At 39.9% G+C, this 18,051-nt stretch overlaps 3 protein-coding genes across 3 annotated transcripts; all 3 read right to left on the minus strand.

Annotated features, from left to right (window-relative positions):
* Positions 1–789: 789 nt before the first annotated feature.
* On the minus strand, positions 790–2,739 carry LOC307110099 (olfactory receptor 56A4-like; the record flags this gene model as incomplete). Its single annotated transcript, XM_079789146.1, has 2 exons — positions 790–1,485; positions 2,491–2,739. The coding sequence occupies 2 exons, from the start codon at positions 2,737–2,739 to the stop codon at positions 790–792; spliced, it is 945 nt and encodes a 314-aa protein (XP_079645272.1).
* Positions 2,740–7,181: 4,442 nt separating this feature from the next.
* On the minus strand, positions 7,182–8,129 carry LOC307109633 (olfactory receptor 56A4-like; the record flags this gene model as incomplete). Its single annotated transcript, XM_079788452.1, has 1 exon — positions 7,182–8,129. The coding sequence occupies exon 1, from the start codon at positions 8,121–8,123 to the stop codon at positions 7,182–7,184; it is 942 nt and encodes a 313-aa protein (XP_079644578.1). The 5' UTR covers positions 8,124–8,129.
* Positions 8,130–15,045: 6,916 nt separating this feature from the next.
* Positions 15,046–15,987, minus strand: LOC307109598 (olfactory receptor 56A4-like; the record flags this gene model as incomplete). The annotated part of the gene is made up of 1 exon (XM_079788411.1): positions 15,046–15,987. One exon carries the CDS (start codon positions 15,985–15,987, stop codon positions 15,046–15,048), a length of 942 nt encoding a protein of 313 aa, XP_079644537.1.
* Between the last annotated feature and the right edge of the window lie 2,064 nt (positions 15,988–18,051).

Here is an 18,051-nt window from a genome sequence, read left to right on the forward strand (position 1 = left end):
TGGGGTGAGGCAAATTCAGCCTGGTCCTTTAGGGATTTTAAGTTTTCTTTCTATTGACTAAATATTTGGTAACACCATAATGTATTCATATCCTTATGTTTTTATTGAGTTATAATTGACATGTAAAATTATTTTAGTTTCAGGTGTACAACATAATGATTAGATAATTATATATGTTGTCAAATATTCACCATAATAAGACTAGTTAACATCCATCATCACATATGGTTACAATTGTTTTTCTTATGATGAAAACTTTTAAGATCTACGTTATTAACAACTATGATATATGTAATACAGTACTATTAACTATAGTCACCATGCTGTGCATTACAATCTCATGTCTAATTTTTTAAAAATTCAAAGTTAGTATCTTTTGACCCCCTTTCCCATTTTGCCCACCTCCTACCCCCTGCCTCTGGCAACCATCAATGCAATCTGTTCTCTGTATCTGTGAGCTCACATTTTGTTTTCTTTTGTTTTGCTTTTTAGATTCTACATGTAAGTGAGATCATACAGTATTTGTCTTTCCCTGACTTAATTTACTTAACAAAATGCCCACAGGGTCTATCAGTATTGTTGCAAGTGGCAAGATTTTCTTCTTTTATATGGCTGAAGAATATCCCATTGAGGCAGTGAGGGTAAATATTGTAATAGTGGTTGAGAAAGGTTTCAGTTCAAGATGAGGATAGCAGCATGGATTCCATATTGTTTCTTATGGAATTCAGATGAAATAATTACTAATATATGCCCCAAATTCCATAATCCCTGATCTTTGACTCTCACCTCTCAATAGTGGTAGTTCAGTAGTTTGATAATTCCTTGCTTGATCTCCTGGGTTCGTACTCCATAAACAATGGGGTTCAGGGCTGGTGGGATAAGGTGATGCAAGACATTGAGAAGAATGGGTACCTCTGAGGGCACCTTCTTTCCTGCCTTGTTTGTGAAGATGAATACTAGCAGCAGTGTATAGAAGAATAGTATAAGAATGAGGTGGGAACCACAAGTACTCAAGGCTTTGGTGGCTGTACCTCTTGACTGCAGACGCATCACAGCCCTCAGGATGAAGCAGTAGGATAGTAAGATGAGTACCAGATCAGAACCCAGTAGGCACCAGACACTCACAAACTGGTAAAGTTTATTTAGGTAAATATCCCCACAGGAAAGCTTTGCCACAGAGATGTTGGCACAGATACAGTTCTCCACCACATTGCTGGCACAGTAGTTGAGCCTGGCAGCCAGAACAGGTGTGGGCAGTGTGGCCAGAAAATTTCGCAAGACAATGAAAATTGCTGCATTAATGACAAACTGTTCAGTGATGAGGGATGGGTAGCGAAGTGGGTGGCAGATGGCCACATAGCGGTCATAGGCCATGACCAGAAAGGTGGAGGACTCCATGGGAAGAAATGTATTCATGATGAACATCTGCAGGAAGCAGCCAGCAAAGCTGATGGGCTTCATGTTGAACCAGAAGATGAGCAGGACCTGCCAGAATCATCATTCTCAAAAACTGTGCATCCATTCCCACTCTAAGGTACCTAACATGGAAAACACTCAGATGGCTTCAACCTTCCATATCCCCAAGCAACAGCCCTATAATCCCTCTGGGACAGAATCCTGTTTTCAAGTACCCTCTTTGTGTATCCAAATCTCCAGAGTCTGATTTACAACCATTTCCCTCCATCTATAGAGCACAATTTTTATTTAAAATGTTTATTTAGCCTTAAACAGTTTGGCTCAGTGGATAGAGCATTAGTCTGAGGACAGAAAGGTCCCAGGTTCGATTCCAGTCAGGGGCATGTACCTTGGTTGCGGGCACATCCCCAGTGGGAGGTGTGCACGAGGCAGCTGATCAATGTTTCTCTCTCATCGATGTTTCTAACTCTCTATCCCTCTCTCTTCCTCCCTGTAAAAAAATCAATGGAATATATTTAAAAAAATAAAAATGTTTATTTATAGCCTGTCTTCTTTTGATCTTTATAGTTTTTACCCAAACTCCAGCTGACACATCTGCCCATCTAATGTATCACAAGACATTAAGCCCAGTAATCCAATATTTATATTTAAACACCCCAACCTCTACATTTTCATTAGAATACTCTTCCAACTATGTTTCCTATATCAGTAAATGACATATGCATACAACCAGTCTCATCTTAGAAAGTAAATTCTAGAGGCTTTGGATGTAAGGGTGGGGTCATTCACAGTCAAGGAGAATCACCCTGGAAGTAAAAAGAAAGGCAGAAGTTGGAAAATCACTGATTCAGACATTGAGAAAGGGCCTGTAATTTGGGGAAGAGTAAAGCCTTAGAAAAATAGGGACCTGGAGAATGAGAGGTGGCATATCTTAGCTTAGATAGACCAAATGTAACGGTGCAGGCTATTCATTGAGTATTTTTATTCAGGTGTAAGTGGATTTGCAGCAGGAAAAAACAAACAAACCAATAAAGTAGAATGGCTGCCTGAGAGTGAATTCAGGGAGGCACTGACCTTGGGGATGACTGTGAGGCAGAGGATGACATCCAGCAGGGAGAGGATGGCAAGCAGGTAGTACATGGGCTCATGTAGAGATGCCTCCTGCCAAATGGCAAGTAATAACACAAAATTGGCACCTAGCGCCAAAACCAGGAGGGGAGCCAAGGCTACAGATAGCCAGTGCTGTGTGTCCTGCATTCCTGGAAGGCAGATCATCAGGAATTCAGTCACCTGGGTTCCTGTGCTGTTGAGAGATACTACCATGACTGGCAGGTGGACCTGGAACTGGATGAAAGAAAACACACATGAATTTAGGGTTTGACTGTTTCATTAAAAATCTCTTATCTTATCTATTTGCCTCCATTCTAGGCTGTAAAGATTCTTCACAATTCTATTGGCATAAAATCTCTCTACAATGTAAATTGTATCAAATCACCCCATATTAAAATTTTTTCTTAGTATTCATAACTTTTATGAGTAAAGAATAACTCCCTTCAAGTATGTTCCTATTTCACCCACATAGACTCAGGCACCTATTGAACATACTTTTCCTGATCTCATCTTTGTGTTTTTGTATATGTCTTATCTTTCTTATAGAATCAACTCTCTTGCCCTCAAATAACTAACTTCTGCTTGTCATATTCTACCTGTACCAAGAATTAGACTTCTTACAAATGTTTTTTAATTATTATTCTTTTTTTACATACATAGATGCCTCCTCTCTGCATTGTTTCTCTGATCATGTGGCCATCAAATATTGATAAAAGTTTCCTATACTCATTGATGTTTCCTAATGGTTTTCCAAAAAGTCTGTGCTCCATCTGCCAGCAATAGAATCTTATCTTTATATTATAGCACAGAGGAAAACACAATGTGCCTGGAGACATAATAGGCATTCAATAAGTATAGTTCGGATACACGGACTGACAGATTTTTGAAAGTATCACGACACCCTTGAATAATTTAATTTAGCATCTCCATATCTTACTCTATTATAAACTTTCAGCACCTTTGCTTAACACTCAGTAAAAAGCTGAACAAAGCAGAATCAAATAAAAAATAATTTAGTGATGAAAAAAATGTAACCTTGTGATAGAACAATAAATACAAAAGATACCTATGCAGTCTCTGATTTGTATTTGTATATACATTTGGTAAGTAACTGCCAAAGAAAGTAAAACCTCCTCTGCAATTCTATGGAAAAGGAGGAAAAATCAGGAAGTGAAGGATCGAGGACAAGGGAAGAACTGAAGGAATCCTTAAACATGCCTCCGCATATGATGCTACACAGACAGCAGCTTTAGTTCTCTTTGAGTATCTCCTTAACCATCCAGGATCCTGCTGGTGAAGAAGTTGCCAGGTTCTGCTGTGCTCTCCTCTGAAGCAGTGGAAAGGTCATCTCTTACAGATGGATGTTTTGGACATCTTATCAGGGCACCCCTGGACGCACAAAAAATGTCCTAATCAAGGTTTAGAGTTACTTTATTTTTTTCTCAAATATATAGTATGGTCTTCTCACCATGATTTTCTTTTATCTAGACCACTAGTTCTCAAATGCGAGTATGCATCAAATCACCCAGATTTCTTGTTGAAACACAGATTGCTGAACACAACCCCCAGTTTCCAATTTTGTACATACATTTGAGGGGGAAGCCCAAAATTTTGCCCTTCTAACAAATTCCCAGTAATGGTGATATTGCTTTTCCAGGAATAATACTTTGAGAATGACAGAGCTACACCCAACCGTGACAACTAACCTAACCACTGATTTAAATTGACCCTAATTCAAGGCTGCTGCCACATTTTAGCAGGTCTGGCCACAGCTCTGCTCAGATTCAGACATCCAATTGGTTCTTCTCCCATGATCTGTAGCTATTTAAGCACAGTCTGGCCAATCTCTAGTGTCCCAATTTAAAAGTGATCTTCCTCACATGGACTCTCTGGGAAGTTTGTAGGTTCCTTTTTTATAGTTTTATCTCTCTGACTAGATCCATAGTTCTTAACCACCTCTCCTCGGAAGACCAAAGCTCATTACGGTCAAGGACAAGGTTTCATTCATTTTTCTTTGTGACAGTTGTCACAAGTCCAGACACTCACAATATATCTCTATTGCTCAAAGTAAGAATACTTGCTGGTCAACTGTTCTGCTGGAGACAGACTAGAGCTTACCTACTGTGAGCTCAGCTGACCCGTGCTCTAATGGGCTCATGCTTTTTTTTTTTTATATCAGTGATTTTCAAGGTCTTTTTACAAACTCATATATGAAGGTGCAATAACATTCTCTAAAATAAACAAAGAATTAAGTAGAAGACCAAAGTTAAAGTCTCACTTACGATTCACTTTCCACTGTACTATTCTCAAAAGACTTACAGAGAAAGTGCTCCAAGTAGCAGTTTGATCATTCAACTGCTTCCAGGAATGTGTGACTCCTTAACTTCTCACTGGCCTTCTATTGTGGCTTTAGCAACTGGACAACTTTATGAAGATGCTGACTCTATGAAAGCCACTCTCCTGTGGCTGGAAACATGAAGAATTGGTTTGGGAATCCTGCTCCCAGGAGCTCTGGCCTCCCTGCAGGCACATACACATTTCCAATATACAAGGAGAGATTTCTGCATCTAAACTAAGGTGAAGTGAAAGAGAGTTGATCAGCTTATAGTTTCTCTTCAGATGTCTGAGAGTTATGTAAACAGATATATTATGTGTCATAGCAAAGAATATCACTCAGGGACTTGGAGGATGTATCTAAGAGATCCTTTCAGAAGACAAATGTCATTATACTTATGGAATGACCTCAACTTGCATGTTAGCTGCATCCTAGAAATATTGTATTTAAAATAAGTACTTTATGATGATTGGGCATCATTCTTATTTAATGAGAAAACTAGAGCTAGATTGGTGAGTCAAAAGTTACACATCCAACCAGTGGCCAAATTGGTATACCTGGGATTTCAATAAAAGTCTTTGTTATCTCATTCCAAGATAAGCAATCTTAGGTTCTATGATATATAAAACTGCATTGAAGTGTGACTTACATAATACTTCTTGTAAGATGCTTTGTGGTATACAATATATTAACAACTTGATCCTTTCCTTAAAGAAGTTTTCAGGGGAAATAAGAAATAAGTTACACACATATGAATTATTCACTTTTATTAAATAAAAACTACAATATATAAATTATTGTATTCACAACTCTTAAGTATGTAAAGTTAAGAAGACGAATGAAACTCCTCCGCAGACTCAGAGGAATTTATAAACTAGTATCAGAAAGAAATTTATACATAGTTCCATATAGATTCATTCCATTGGAGTGAATAAAGGAAGGGATTTTGGAATAGGTAGAGTTTAAATCGAGACTTGTAGAATGAACATAGTTTGTCAAATAAAGTTGTTGTCATTGGTTTTTTTTGTAGAAAAAGATACTTCTGCATAGACTTTAAGAAAAAATCGTTGAGTACATAATCTAAAAATAATGAGCTAGGACCAACTGAGATATGTGTGAATAGAAGAGGGTTTAAGAAGAGTGTTTTGTATTTTGGTTAGGATCAGTCTTTAGAATTGTAAAACAGAGAAGAGCAAAGCTATTACTTTTATAAAAGAGAATGCCATAAAAATGATGTTATAAGCCCCCAGGAATGGCTAACTTCTTTGTAGATTAGCTACATTAGAGGATATTTTCAAATGATTCTCATATATGAAATTCTCAGTGTCTAAAAAGGGGCCTAGTTACCAATGTAAATTAATCTCAGGAAATATTGGATCAATATCTGAGCCTCCAACATTTTCAGGGCATGGTCAGGAAGGGAACTGCAAAGAGTAAAACAGACATATCCTTATTCAAATAACCCACTAATCCAAAGATCTGGATGCCATAAAAACTATGTTGGCAAAAGCACAGAATATAATGATTGACACAACAGGAATGAAAATAAGCGAAGTCAATTTAATTATATCTAAGATAAGTAGGATAGAGTGTGGATGGATCATGCCTAAAATCTGATGGAAAATTCAGGTAGGATCATATGAATTCAGAAGTTGGTAAAGCACATCTGAAACCAAAAAAACCTCTCACACACAACTGAGTGATCCTAAAATTTATTTAAAAATTTTTTTAAAAGAAAAGAGGAACAGGAAATTTATGCTACAGAGAAGTGTCATTAGATAAATATATCAACAGGATCTGGCAGGGCTAGAGGAGGCAATGGATGGCACATGGCATTCACTCAACTATAAGAATTCAAGTTCTGGAGTGAACTTTCTATATGTTCACAAGAGAGCCATTCATGGTACAAAACCAATTTGATCTGTATATTAGATCTCAGGTAGAATCAAAGGATCTAATATCTATCTAAATATTAAGTAATTGAGGAAATTGAGAGGCATTGAAAGTGATTAGACTACCATTTATTCTTTATTTAAAAACAATAGCACTCTAATTAAGCTCCTGTGATTATGGCTTGACAAATCCCTTTCACATAGGTGAGGCCAGGAGAAACTTCTAGGTAACTCCAGAATGCAAAAACAGTCAATGAAATAGAAAACAGCAGTCAAAATATAGATATCTCCATGATCAAATGAAACATTAGAGAAAGAAAAATCCATACTTATTTCTGCAGTAATCATTTACATTTTCTATGCATCATGGAAATTATTCCCCATTATCAGTTTCTGCTTCCAAGGTCAAATCTCACTTATGTTAGTTCTTACAGCCTCCTCAGCAATTTCTGGATTCCCTGCTTGATCTCCCTGGTTCTCACGCCATAAACAATGGGGTTCAGAGCTGGGGGAATCAGGTGGTGCAAGATGTTGAGCAGGATGGGGACATCTGGGGGGATTCTCTTCCTGGCCAGGTTAGTGATGACCAGAACCAGCAGGACTGTGCTGAAGAACAGGATGAGGATAAAATGGGAACCACATGTGCTCAAAGCCTTGGTTGCAGCACCCTCAGCCTTGATCCTTAGCACAGCTTTCAGGATGAAGGCGTAGGAGAGAACAATAAGGATGAGGTCAGAACCTAGTAAAGTCCAGCCTGTCACAAACTGGTAGAGCCGGTTGAAGGTGATGTCATCACAGGAGAGTTTGGACACAGACAGGTTAGTGCAGATGCAGTTCTTGATGATGTTCTCTGCACAGTATCTGAGTCGGGAAGAAAGTATTGGGATAGGCATGGTAAGAATGCCATTCCGGGCCACAACAAATACGGCAGCCCTAGCCACAAATTGGTCAGTGATGATGGATGGGTACCGTAGTGGGTGGCAGATGGCCACATAGCGGTCATAGGCCATGACCATGAATGTGCAGGACTCCATGGTCAAGAAACTATTCATGATGAACATCTGGAGAAAGCAGCCAGAGAAACTAATAGATTTGTTGTCAAACCAGAACATGGCCAGGACTTTGGGGATGACAGTGAGGCAAAGCACCATGTCCAGCAGAGAGAGGAGGCTGAGCAAGTAGTACATGGGCTCATGCAGAGAGGCCTCCAGCCGGATGGTGATCAGGAGGGTGGTGTTGGCCCCCATGGCCAAAAGGAAGAGGAGGCTGAGGGGCAGGGACAGCCAGTGCTGCCAACTCTGGTAGTTAGGGAAGCAGATGAGGAGGAATTCAGAGACTGGAGCAGTGGAGTAGTTGCTGGGTGATGCCATGTAAAATATTCTGATCACAACTGACACGTGAGAAAACCTTGAAAAGGTAAGACATAATAAATACCCATGGAAAAAGAATTAATATTCCAAAGAACCATTGAAAAATAATCATAGTTAAGTGTCTGGTACTATCTAAGTCCTTGGTAAATATAAACCAATTAATATTATTAAAAATCCTGTAAGTAGAATGATAGTAGGATGACTATATTTCTTATTTGACTGGTGAAATCCCTATGTATACCTCTTTTCACTCTTAATAGTTTCTGAACTTGATTGGTAAATTACATTATCATCCTTTTTATAATTCCATTGCTATTCCAATTTTGCAGATGAGGAAACAAAGGCAATAAAAGTCATTTTACTAAAATCACAGTAGTGAAGCCGTGTCATGCATGGGACTATGAAGTCTGAAATACAACTCTTATTACCTTTCCTGTCTCTATAAACAAAAACACTTATGCAGAGCAGATAAGCCATTGCCCCAAAGATATGCCTGCCCCTGTTCTTTCTCCAAGACAGGACATCATAGGCAAAGGAGAAATCAAGCCTTAGTTCATCACTGGAAAATATCTGAAGACTTCATTAGAGTTAGGACTATCATTTGTACAGGACTGTAGAGAAGACATTAAAAAGTTTCCTAATGTTCTGGGCAAGCAGTCAAGATAAGAACAAAAAATTTCAAAAGTCATCGATTTTGGTCCAACAGGACTATTCCAAGAGTAAGGGATAAGAGCGTCTGCTGTCTTCATCTGATTCCATCATGGATTCTCAGTCAGTCACAATCCTAACTTGACTAAATAGGATCTCATGGGTTCAAGGCCTGGAATATCATAAGCGGTTATGAACAAAATCAAGACACTTATGAGATAACCTTTATATGGTTGCCATACTCCAGTGACACTATTTGTTTTTAATGCTCTGAGGCAGTCCAATCTTAACAAGTTTTTTTTTGTCAACAATGGCAGTGTTCCCAAAGAATCAGCTTCCCTTTATTTTCTGGGAAAGTGAGAGCCTTACAGTCAATAAGTAATTGTGAATATTTGAAGATTTGTAAGTTGGAAAAAACAAATTTGCTCTTCTGCTTTGCCTAAGATATTATCACTTTCCATATAATCTGCAGTAGCACTTTCAACAGAAATACAATGCGAGCCACATACAAAACTTTCAATTTCCAGTAGACATTTTAAACATTAAATGGAAACATGCAAATTAATTTTAATAACATATGTTGTTTTACTGAGTACATCCAAAATATTATCACTTTAATATATAATCAATGTAAAACTGTTAAAAAGCTAATTTATATTCTTTGTTTTTATTTTTGTACTACGTCTTCAAAATTAGGTGTGTATTTGACACACCTCAGTTCTGACAATCCACAGTTGAAGTGCTCAATAGTCACATGCGGCTAGTGGTTAGTCTAATGGACAGTACAGGTCTGGACTTTTGGAAAACTAAACATTTTTCTTTTGATTGTGCTTACTATATGAGTTTGCTCTTGGTGTTAGTCACATGGTATCTATGACTCTTGGGTTATTCAGGTAATTCCTTTCATTTAGTCCTATCTGAATCAGCTCAAAATTATAGTTTTTTAAATTTTCTTGTTCAATACTCTCTATTAAGTTTTCTTTAGAGATTTTTTAGCAAAGCGATCTTTCAAATTCAGGATGGTAATACCTTTTTAAGGACAGAGATAATCGGCATATGAAGTGCTCCCAGTTTAGGTGACACAGATGACTGTACCAGAGCCTAGGACTTTCCAGCAACCCTGACCTCCTTGACTCAGACTTGATACTACTCTTCTCCCACTCCTACCTTAAGCCAGTGGAGTTTTTTAAAAAAGAATCAATGTCACTATTCAGTAAAGAATGCCAAAGTTTCCAGATATTTCCAAATGTGCTCACAGGAAGATAATTCTTTTACATAAGATATATTTGGGAATTGGAACTAGATTTTGTTAACAAAGAGTGGCCGAAGATATGAGGTTCAAAAGGTAGAATCAGAATTAGAAAAGAACTATATTTTCAGACATAAATCCAAATAAAAACTATCCTGTTAGTAAGATCATACAAACTTACCTGTAGTCAGACTCCAGTTACCTTAAAGAAATAAATCTATTCCTAGGAACTCATCTGCTTTGTTTTCAGTTGATTATAGTGGATCAATAAACCGCAAATAAACAATTGATTCTACACCTAGTTTGGAGTCTTCTGGGGAGCATGGTTGCTTGAGCAATGAAAAATCTATTCTATCCCACCTAGAGAAGCAGGAAGGAACACTGGGAGACAAGGCAGGATGAGCCAGAGAGCCAAGAGGGAGTAATCATGCAGCTGGGATTACTGTCCTATCACATCTGGTAATTCTAGGGTAATCTTCTCTAGGGGTGGCCAAATTGCAGTTAAGAATATAGACTCCTCATGAACAACATAAACTGATGAACAAAAACAGATCCAGAGACAGAGAAGCATTGAACAGACCATCAAACCTCAGAGGGAAGGTAGGGGAGGGTAGGAGTAAGGGGGAGAGATCAACCAAAGGACTTGTATGCATGCATATAAGTCTAACCAATGGACATAGACACAGTGGTGTGTGTGTGTGGGGGGGTGGTGGGGGAGATAAGGGCACATATGAAATACCTTAATCAATAAAGAAAAAAAATCAGTCACTAATATTTTTGATCATCTGCTCTATACCCAACATTTTAGAATCTGTTTTGGGAAATAAAAATGGCAGCATATAGGAAAAAAAAAGAATATAGACTCCTGGTCTTCGGTTGCCATAGACAATCTATAATAATAAAAAGATAATATGCTAATTAGACCAGTTGTCCTTCCAGATGACCTTCTGGATGAAGCCAGGGCTGCGAGGGAAGCCTAGGTCCCGGGTGCCTGCCAATGGCCAGAGGGAAGCCCAGGTCCTGGGTGCCAGAGGGAAGCCCAGGTGCCAGAGGGAAGCTGGTGCTGGCAGCTGGGGGAAGGGAGGCATACTCTTGCATGAATTTCATGCATCCGGCCTCTAGTTAATAATAAAGGTATAGATATAATTCAAGAACACTCACCTCAAAAATCTTGGCTTTTAAAATGGGTACTGTACAGCTTACACTAGAAAAATGTGTTCCCATATGAAAGCAGTGACCCACCAGATTTGTGGTAATTGGTAGCTTATGAATCTGCAGCATCAGATGTATAGTAGTCCTATCCACTCCCAGCTTATATTGTATATGTGGAATGCTACATGCCTCATTATGACTTTCCTGGCTCCACAGCAGACCTACTAGCTCGAGGAGGCTATACTGTACTGCTGCTACTTATGACTGCTTACTGCACCATCTGGTTCCTCAGAGACTCCAGAGACTATTTTCAAGTCCCTAAGCTGAACTCTGTCCCTCCCCTACCTGTAGCCCACAGAGCTAAGAGCATTTTAGGCATCTGAACCTTGAGAATAAGGCCACTCCTTGGGGCAGGGGATAATGGGGCAAAAGAGGGAAGAGAGCAGCAAGAAAAGAGAAAACACAGAAGACAAAATTCAATATCAGAGTATTGAAGAACAGGAGAGAGTTAAGAGAAGCCAGGGAGGTGGAGGGGGGGTGCTGCAAAAATAGTGTATATGTTTCAATGAAACATCTATTTCTAGACTTAGGATAAACAGAAATGTATTTTAGATATTAAGTACACTCTTAGAAAATTTATGTTTAAATGAAGGTCTAATATTATCCTTAAACAGGGGTTATTGCATTATGGCCAGTGTACAAAGAATGGGCTATGAAGTGTAACATGTTATGGAAACACTAGAAGCCCAGTGCGTGGCCTCGCCGTGCTAGCAGCCCCGCCCACCTGCACCAGTCTTTGGTCATTACAGCATTAGGGCCAGTGGGTTTTTATAATATAGATTATTTTCCCTTATTATCTACAGTGCAGTAGCTTAATTAGAAACAGGAATGAACAAGTGAAACATTTATTTATTTATTATTTGTTTTGACTTTAAATAATATTTTTAATTAGAGTTGGCATACACTATTATATCAGTTTCAGGTGTACAACCCAGTGATTAGATATTAGAAAACTTACTAAGTTATCACCCTCATAAATCTAGTACCTACCTGACACCATATATAGTTTCTAGAGGCCTGGTGCATGAAATTTGTGCATGGGGGTGGGGTTGGGTGTGTGTCCCTCAGCCCAGCCTGCATCCTCTCCAATATGGGACATCCCTCTCACAATCCAGGACTGTTGGCTCCCAACTGCTCGCTTGCCTGCCTGCCTGATTGCCCCTAACCGCTTCTGCCTGCCAGCATGATCAACCCCTAACCACTCCCTGGCCAGCCTGATCCATGCCTAACTGCTACCCTGCCAGCCCGATTGCCCCTAACTGCCCTCCCCTGCTGGCCTGGTCACCCGTAACTGCCCTATCTTGCCAGCCTGGTCACCCCTAACTGTCCTCCACTGCAGGCCTGGTTGCCCCCAACTGCCCTCCCTTGCCAGCCTGGTCGCCCCCAACTGCCCTCCCCTGCCAGCCTGGTCACCCCTAACTGCCCTCCCCTGATGGCCTGGTTACCCTTAACTGCTCTTCCCTGCCAGCCTGGTCTCCCCCAACTGCCCTCCCCTGCAGGACTGGTCCCCCCCAACTGCCCTCCCCTGCTGGCTTGGTCCCCCCCTCAACTGCCCTCCCCTGCACCTGGTCCCCCCAACTGCCTTCCCCTGCTGGCCTGGTTGCCCCCAACTGCCCTCTCCTGCAGGCCTGGTCACCCCTAACTGCCCTCCCCTGCTGGCCTGGTTGCCCCTAACTGCTCTTCCTTGCTGGCCTGGTGGCCCCCAACTGCCCTCCCTTGCAGGCCTGGTCCCTCCCAACTGCCATCCCCTGCTGACCATCTTGTGGCGGCCATCTTGTGTCCATATGGGGGCAGCCATCTTGTGTGTTGGAGTCATGGTCAATTTGCATATTACCTCTTTATTTTATAGGATAGGATTACAATATTATTGACTACATTCTCTATGTTGAACTTTACATCCCCATGACTATTCTGTAACTACCAATTTTTACTTCTTAATCCCCTCACCTTTTTCAGCCATTGCACTAATCTCACTCCCATTCTAAAGAAAACCCTTTAACATTTCTTATAACACTGGTTTGTTGGTAATGAATTCCTTTCGCTTTTTCTTGTTTGGGAAACTTTTTATCTGTCTTAGATTCTAAATGATAGCTTTTCTGGGTGCAGTAATCTTAGTTGTAGGTCCTTGCTTTTCATCACCTTGAATATTCATTCCAATCCATTCTGATCTGCAAAATTTCTGTTGAGAAATCAGCTGACAGTCTTATGGGAGCTCCTTTGCAGGTAAAAAACTGCTTTCTGCTGATTTTAAAATTCTCTCTTTGTCTTTAATCTGTGGCATCTTAATTATAATGTGTCTTGGTGTGGGTCTCTTTGGGTTCATCCTGTTTAGGACTCTGCACTTCCTGGACTTGTATGTATATTTCCTTCACCAGGTCAGAAGCTCTTCTACCCTAAAAATAAAAATTGGACTAAAGAAAAGACTCCATGGGATCTGAAGAAAATATGTAATGCAGTATTGTGGGATCCATTTATTTCTTTTGGTTATTTTAGAGGTAAACTGAGAGTAATATTCCTTTGAACTGCTCTGGGTAGGGGTTGCAAAGCAACCAAACATCTATACACTATGTGGCCATAAATCAATTAGACAATTTACTAAGACAGATGCAGAAAGTGTAGCATGGTGAAAGAAGATTGCTTTATCATGACTAGTGTGTCAGAGCCTGTTTTGCTCCCTCCATAGCACAGGATGGGATGTGGAGAAATTTTGGGGGACAAGTGACACTGGAAGCCATATAGCCCCAAAGAATGTGAGTACTATGTGGTATCATGGCCACATATCACTTGAGGCTGTCTTTTGGAACTCCAGAAGGTATGTTTGTAGGAAGCCTTATGGCACACCTAAGCTGAAATGAATATGAGTAGAATATATCAAATTGACTGTTATATGGAGCACCCTATTGTTTGAAAGATTTCTCAAGAAAATAAACTAGTAATAAAAATGACTCTAGAGATGGAGAAACACTAAATATCATGGATACCTTACACTGTAAGGTAAATAGGGTGTGAGATAATGATCTGCTCCTATTCCAAGGGCAACAGGAAAAGCACTGTCATTAGAAAAATAAGGACGAGAAGGAGGTAATGGAAGAAGAGGAGGAGAAAAATAAGAAGAATCAGAAGAACTCATTTATGTCTATGTATTATATAATGTGTATACATTCAAGGTACTGAACAAAAATTTTTGTACTTAGTTTATTCACTCTTCAAAACAACAATAAGTAATAAAGAGAGGTTGTACAGATGGAAAATTTTACAGGGTCTAAAAGGATCTGAGAAGGCAGAAGACACGCCACAGTTGCCAAAGAAGAGAGTCAGGGATGTTCAGGGTAAAGCATTCAACCCCAAAAGCCAAAGTTCTGAGGTAAGCATCTACACATTGACCAGTCAACCCTTTACAACACAAGCCATGTAGGACTCTGTCAGATTGAAACAGGAGACAGGACAGGAATCAATGTTCTTTGCAAATCAGGGGACAGACAGATCTTTTAAAAGTCAATCTATAAACTTTGTTTCTTGAATGGCCAAACACTATCACTCTAAACCAGCTCCACTTTGCTAAGGCTTGGCAAGACCTTGGTTAAGAATTTGATCTAGGATATTCCCCAAGTAATCAAAAAGTCCAGGAAAGGGAGGTTTCCTTTGAAGCAAAAAGAAATCCACAGAGGAATGTTTCTATTGTTGTCTGAGATATTAAGAAAAAGAAGAGTCAGAACTCATTCCCTGACTATAAGTGACATTTCCTTTCTAACAATAAAATAATTCCTGACTTTCATTGACAATTCCAAAGATGGACCTGATCCCTTTTACCTCTTACAGTCTCCTCAGTAGCTTCAGGATTCCCTGCTTGATCTCCTTGGTTCTCACACCATAAACAATGGGGTTCAGAGCTGGGGGAATCAGGTGGTGCAAGATGTTGAGCAGGATGGGGACATCTGGGGGGATTCTCTTCCTGGCCAGGTTAGTGATGACCAGAACCAGCAGGACTGTGCTGAAGAACAGGATAAGGATGAAGTGGGAACCACATGTGCTCAAAGCCTTGGCCACAGCACCCTCAGCCTTGATCCTTAGCACAGCTTTCAGGATGAAGGAGTAGGAGAGAACAATAAGGATGAGGTCAGAGCCCAGTAAGGTCCAGGCTGTCACAAGCTGGTAAAGTTGGTTGAAGGTGATATCATCACAGGAGAGTTTGGACACAGACAGGTTAGTGCAGATGCAGTTCTTGATGATGTTCTCTGCACAGTATCTGAGTTGGGAAGAAAGGATTGGAACAGGAAGAAAAAACATGGCATTTCGGGCTACAACAAACATGGTAGCCCTAACCACAAATTGGTCAGTGATGATGGATGGGTACCGTAGTGGGTGGCAGATGGCCACATAGCGGTCATAGGCCATGATCATGAATGTGCAGGACTCCATGGCAAGGAAGCAATTCATGATGAACATCTGGAGGAAGCAGGCAGAGAAGCTGATGGACCTGAGGTCAAACCAGAAGATGGCCAGGACTTTGGGGATGACGGTGAGGCAAAGCACCATGTCCAGCAGAGAGAGGAGGCTGAGCAAGTAGTACATGGGTTCATGCAGTGAAGCCTCCAGCCAAATGGTGATCAGGAGGGTGATGTTGGCCCCCATGGCCAAAAGGAAGAGGAGACTGAGGGGCAGTGACAGCCAGTGCTGCCAGCTCTGGTAGTTAGGGAAGCAGATGAGGAGGAATTCAGAGACTGGAACAGTGGAGTAGTTGCTGGGTGATGTCATGCAAAAAAATCCTGTACAAGCTAGAAATTCAGAGTCCCTAAAAATGAGAACAGAATATATTACCATTGAAAGTATATGCTCTAAGATGCAGTAGAACTCAATTGCCATTGAGGCTCTCAACCTGTCCCAATAGTTTTTAAATCATCATCCTCATCCATCATCACTGATATTTAACTCAATTTTCAAAGGCATTTTGCAGAATGTTTATATTCACAATCTCACTATCATTTTAAAAAATTTTAAGAGCAATTAATATTGTTATACTAATTTCACAGATAATGAAAGAGCGAGCAGAGTAGTCTGAACTAAATCAGAGAGCCAGTAAGTGGTGAAGAACCAGGAAATCTGACTCTTGTGTTCATGCTTCCAGCCACCACACAAGATTTACACTCAACTAGAACAATCACTTAACTAAGCCCTCCTTCCTTCAGTGTAGAAAAGATTTCTGTATGGGGAGATCTGTTATCTGACTCCATACAACTGAACAGAGCCCTATATCGGGATTCTATATTTTCACTCATCAGGAAATATTGGGCTAGAGGTAAAGCAGCCCTTGACTCCACCCAAAGACAGTAATTTTTTTCAGTTCCGAAGAGGATTTTAGTTTAAAGGCATAGTATTTATCATTCTCTTGCTAGAACATTCGCTTTTATGTCTCTTTGTAAAGGCGCAATAGTGTCTTCTTTGGTTTAGGCCCTTCAGAAGGACCCAACTCTGGTGACAGTTAGTATTGAGGGGTATACTGAGATGTTTACCAAAGGCAGAATGGAAGCTAGCTTGTGAGTTGATACAGTCATATAAGCCTACATAGGAATCCATTAACCGGGTAATAAAAATTGTCTGATTGCCTGGTTGGTGTTGCTCAGTGGTTGAGTGCTGACCCATGAACCAGGAGGTCATGGTTTGATTACACTTCAGGGCACATGCCTGGGTTGTGGGCTCGTCACCAGTGCAGGAGGCAGCCGATCAATGATTCTTTCTCATCAGTGACATTTCTATCTCTTTCTCTCCATTTATCTCTCTGAAATCAATAAAACATATTAAAAATTATATATGATTTCTTAGAACAAGGATCCACTATTCCTAGCCTATGGAATCTATGTTCTATCTACTTACCTGGTATCTGCTTTAATTCCAGTTGTTTATCCAGTTGGTACTGTCTTATTTCTTCACTGCTAAACAAAGAGCAGGGTGGCCAAGTGCTAAGAAGGGTAATAATTAAGGGCTGAACAGCAAAGGAAAAGGAAAAAACAAACAAACCAGGAGTCATGGCAGGAGAAAAAAGAGAGCCCAGGAGGCATATAATCAGTATAGTTGAGATTACTGATACTGCTCACCCATCCCATCTGATAATCACTTCTAGGACAGTGAAATGTGAATGAAAAAATATCAGACTCTAGCTGTCAGAGAACATAAGATCCAAGGATTTTAATTTTGAATATCCCAGACTTTCCAAATACAGTACACACACACACACACACACACACACACACACACACACACACACACACACGTAGGGCTCTGGGGTTCTAACAGTGGTAGGGGCAATTATGTATCAGATCTGTCCTGTAGTTTCATATGTGATTGGGAAAATGACCCTCAGTGTGAATCAGAGATACAGAAAGAATAGACAGCATACTCCCATTTTCTGAAAAGACTTCTCCTTTCTAATAACCTCAGTTCTGAATCTTCAGAGTGACTCCATCTACTTGAACAACCAGAAAATAGTCAGTGCCTTCTCTGTACCTGGTCTTAATATTAAGCATAATCACGTACAGCATGGATTTAGAAAAACATTTCTGAGAAATTAATATAAGAAAATTGAAAAAAAAAAGCATTTAAAATGAAGTATAGTTGTTGCTCTAATAAAGATAATCTAAAAAGCAGTGAGAAAGGGATGGAAGTACAGATGAATAAAGCAATATGCTATGGTTAAAAAGTTGGCCTCAGATAATTTCAAATCTTCTTCTTAAAATTCTCCTATGACCCTGATATCCATTTAAACTTCATGGTATCTAGTTTTCTCATTTATGAAATAAATAAGTGACATTTGAGTTTAAGATG

This window comes from Cnephaeus nilssonii (assembly GCF_951640355.1).
Source record: "Cnephaeus nilssonii genome assembly, chromosome: 13".
In the NCBI taxonomy this organism is placed as follows: domain Eukaryota; kingdom Metazoa; phylum Chordata; class Mammalia; order Chiroptera; family Vespertilionidae; genus Cnephaeus; species Cnephaeus nilssonii.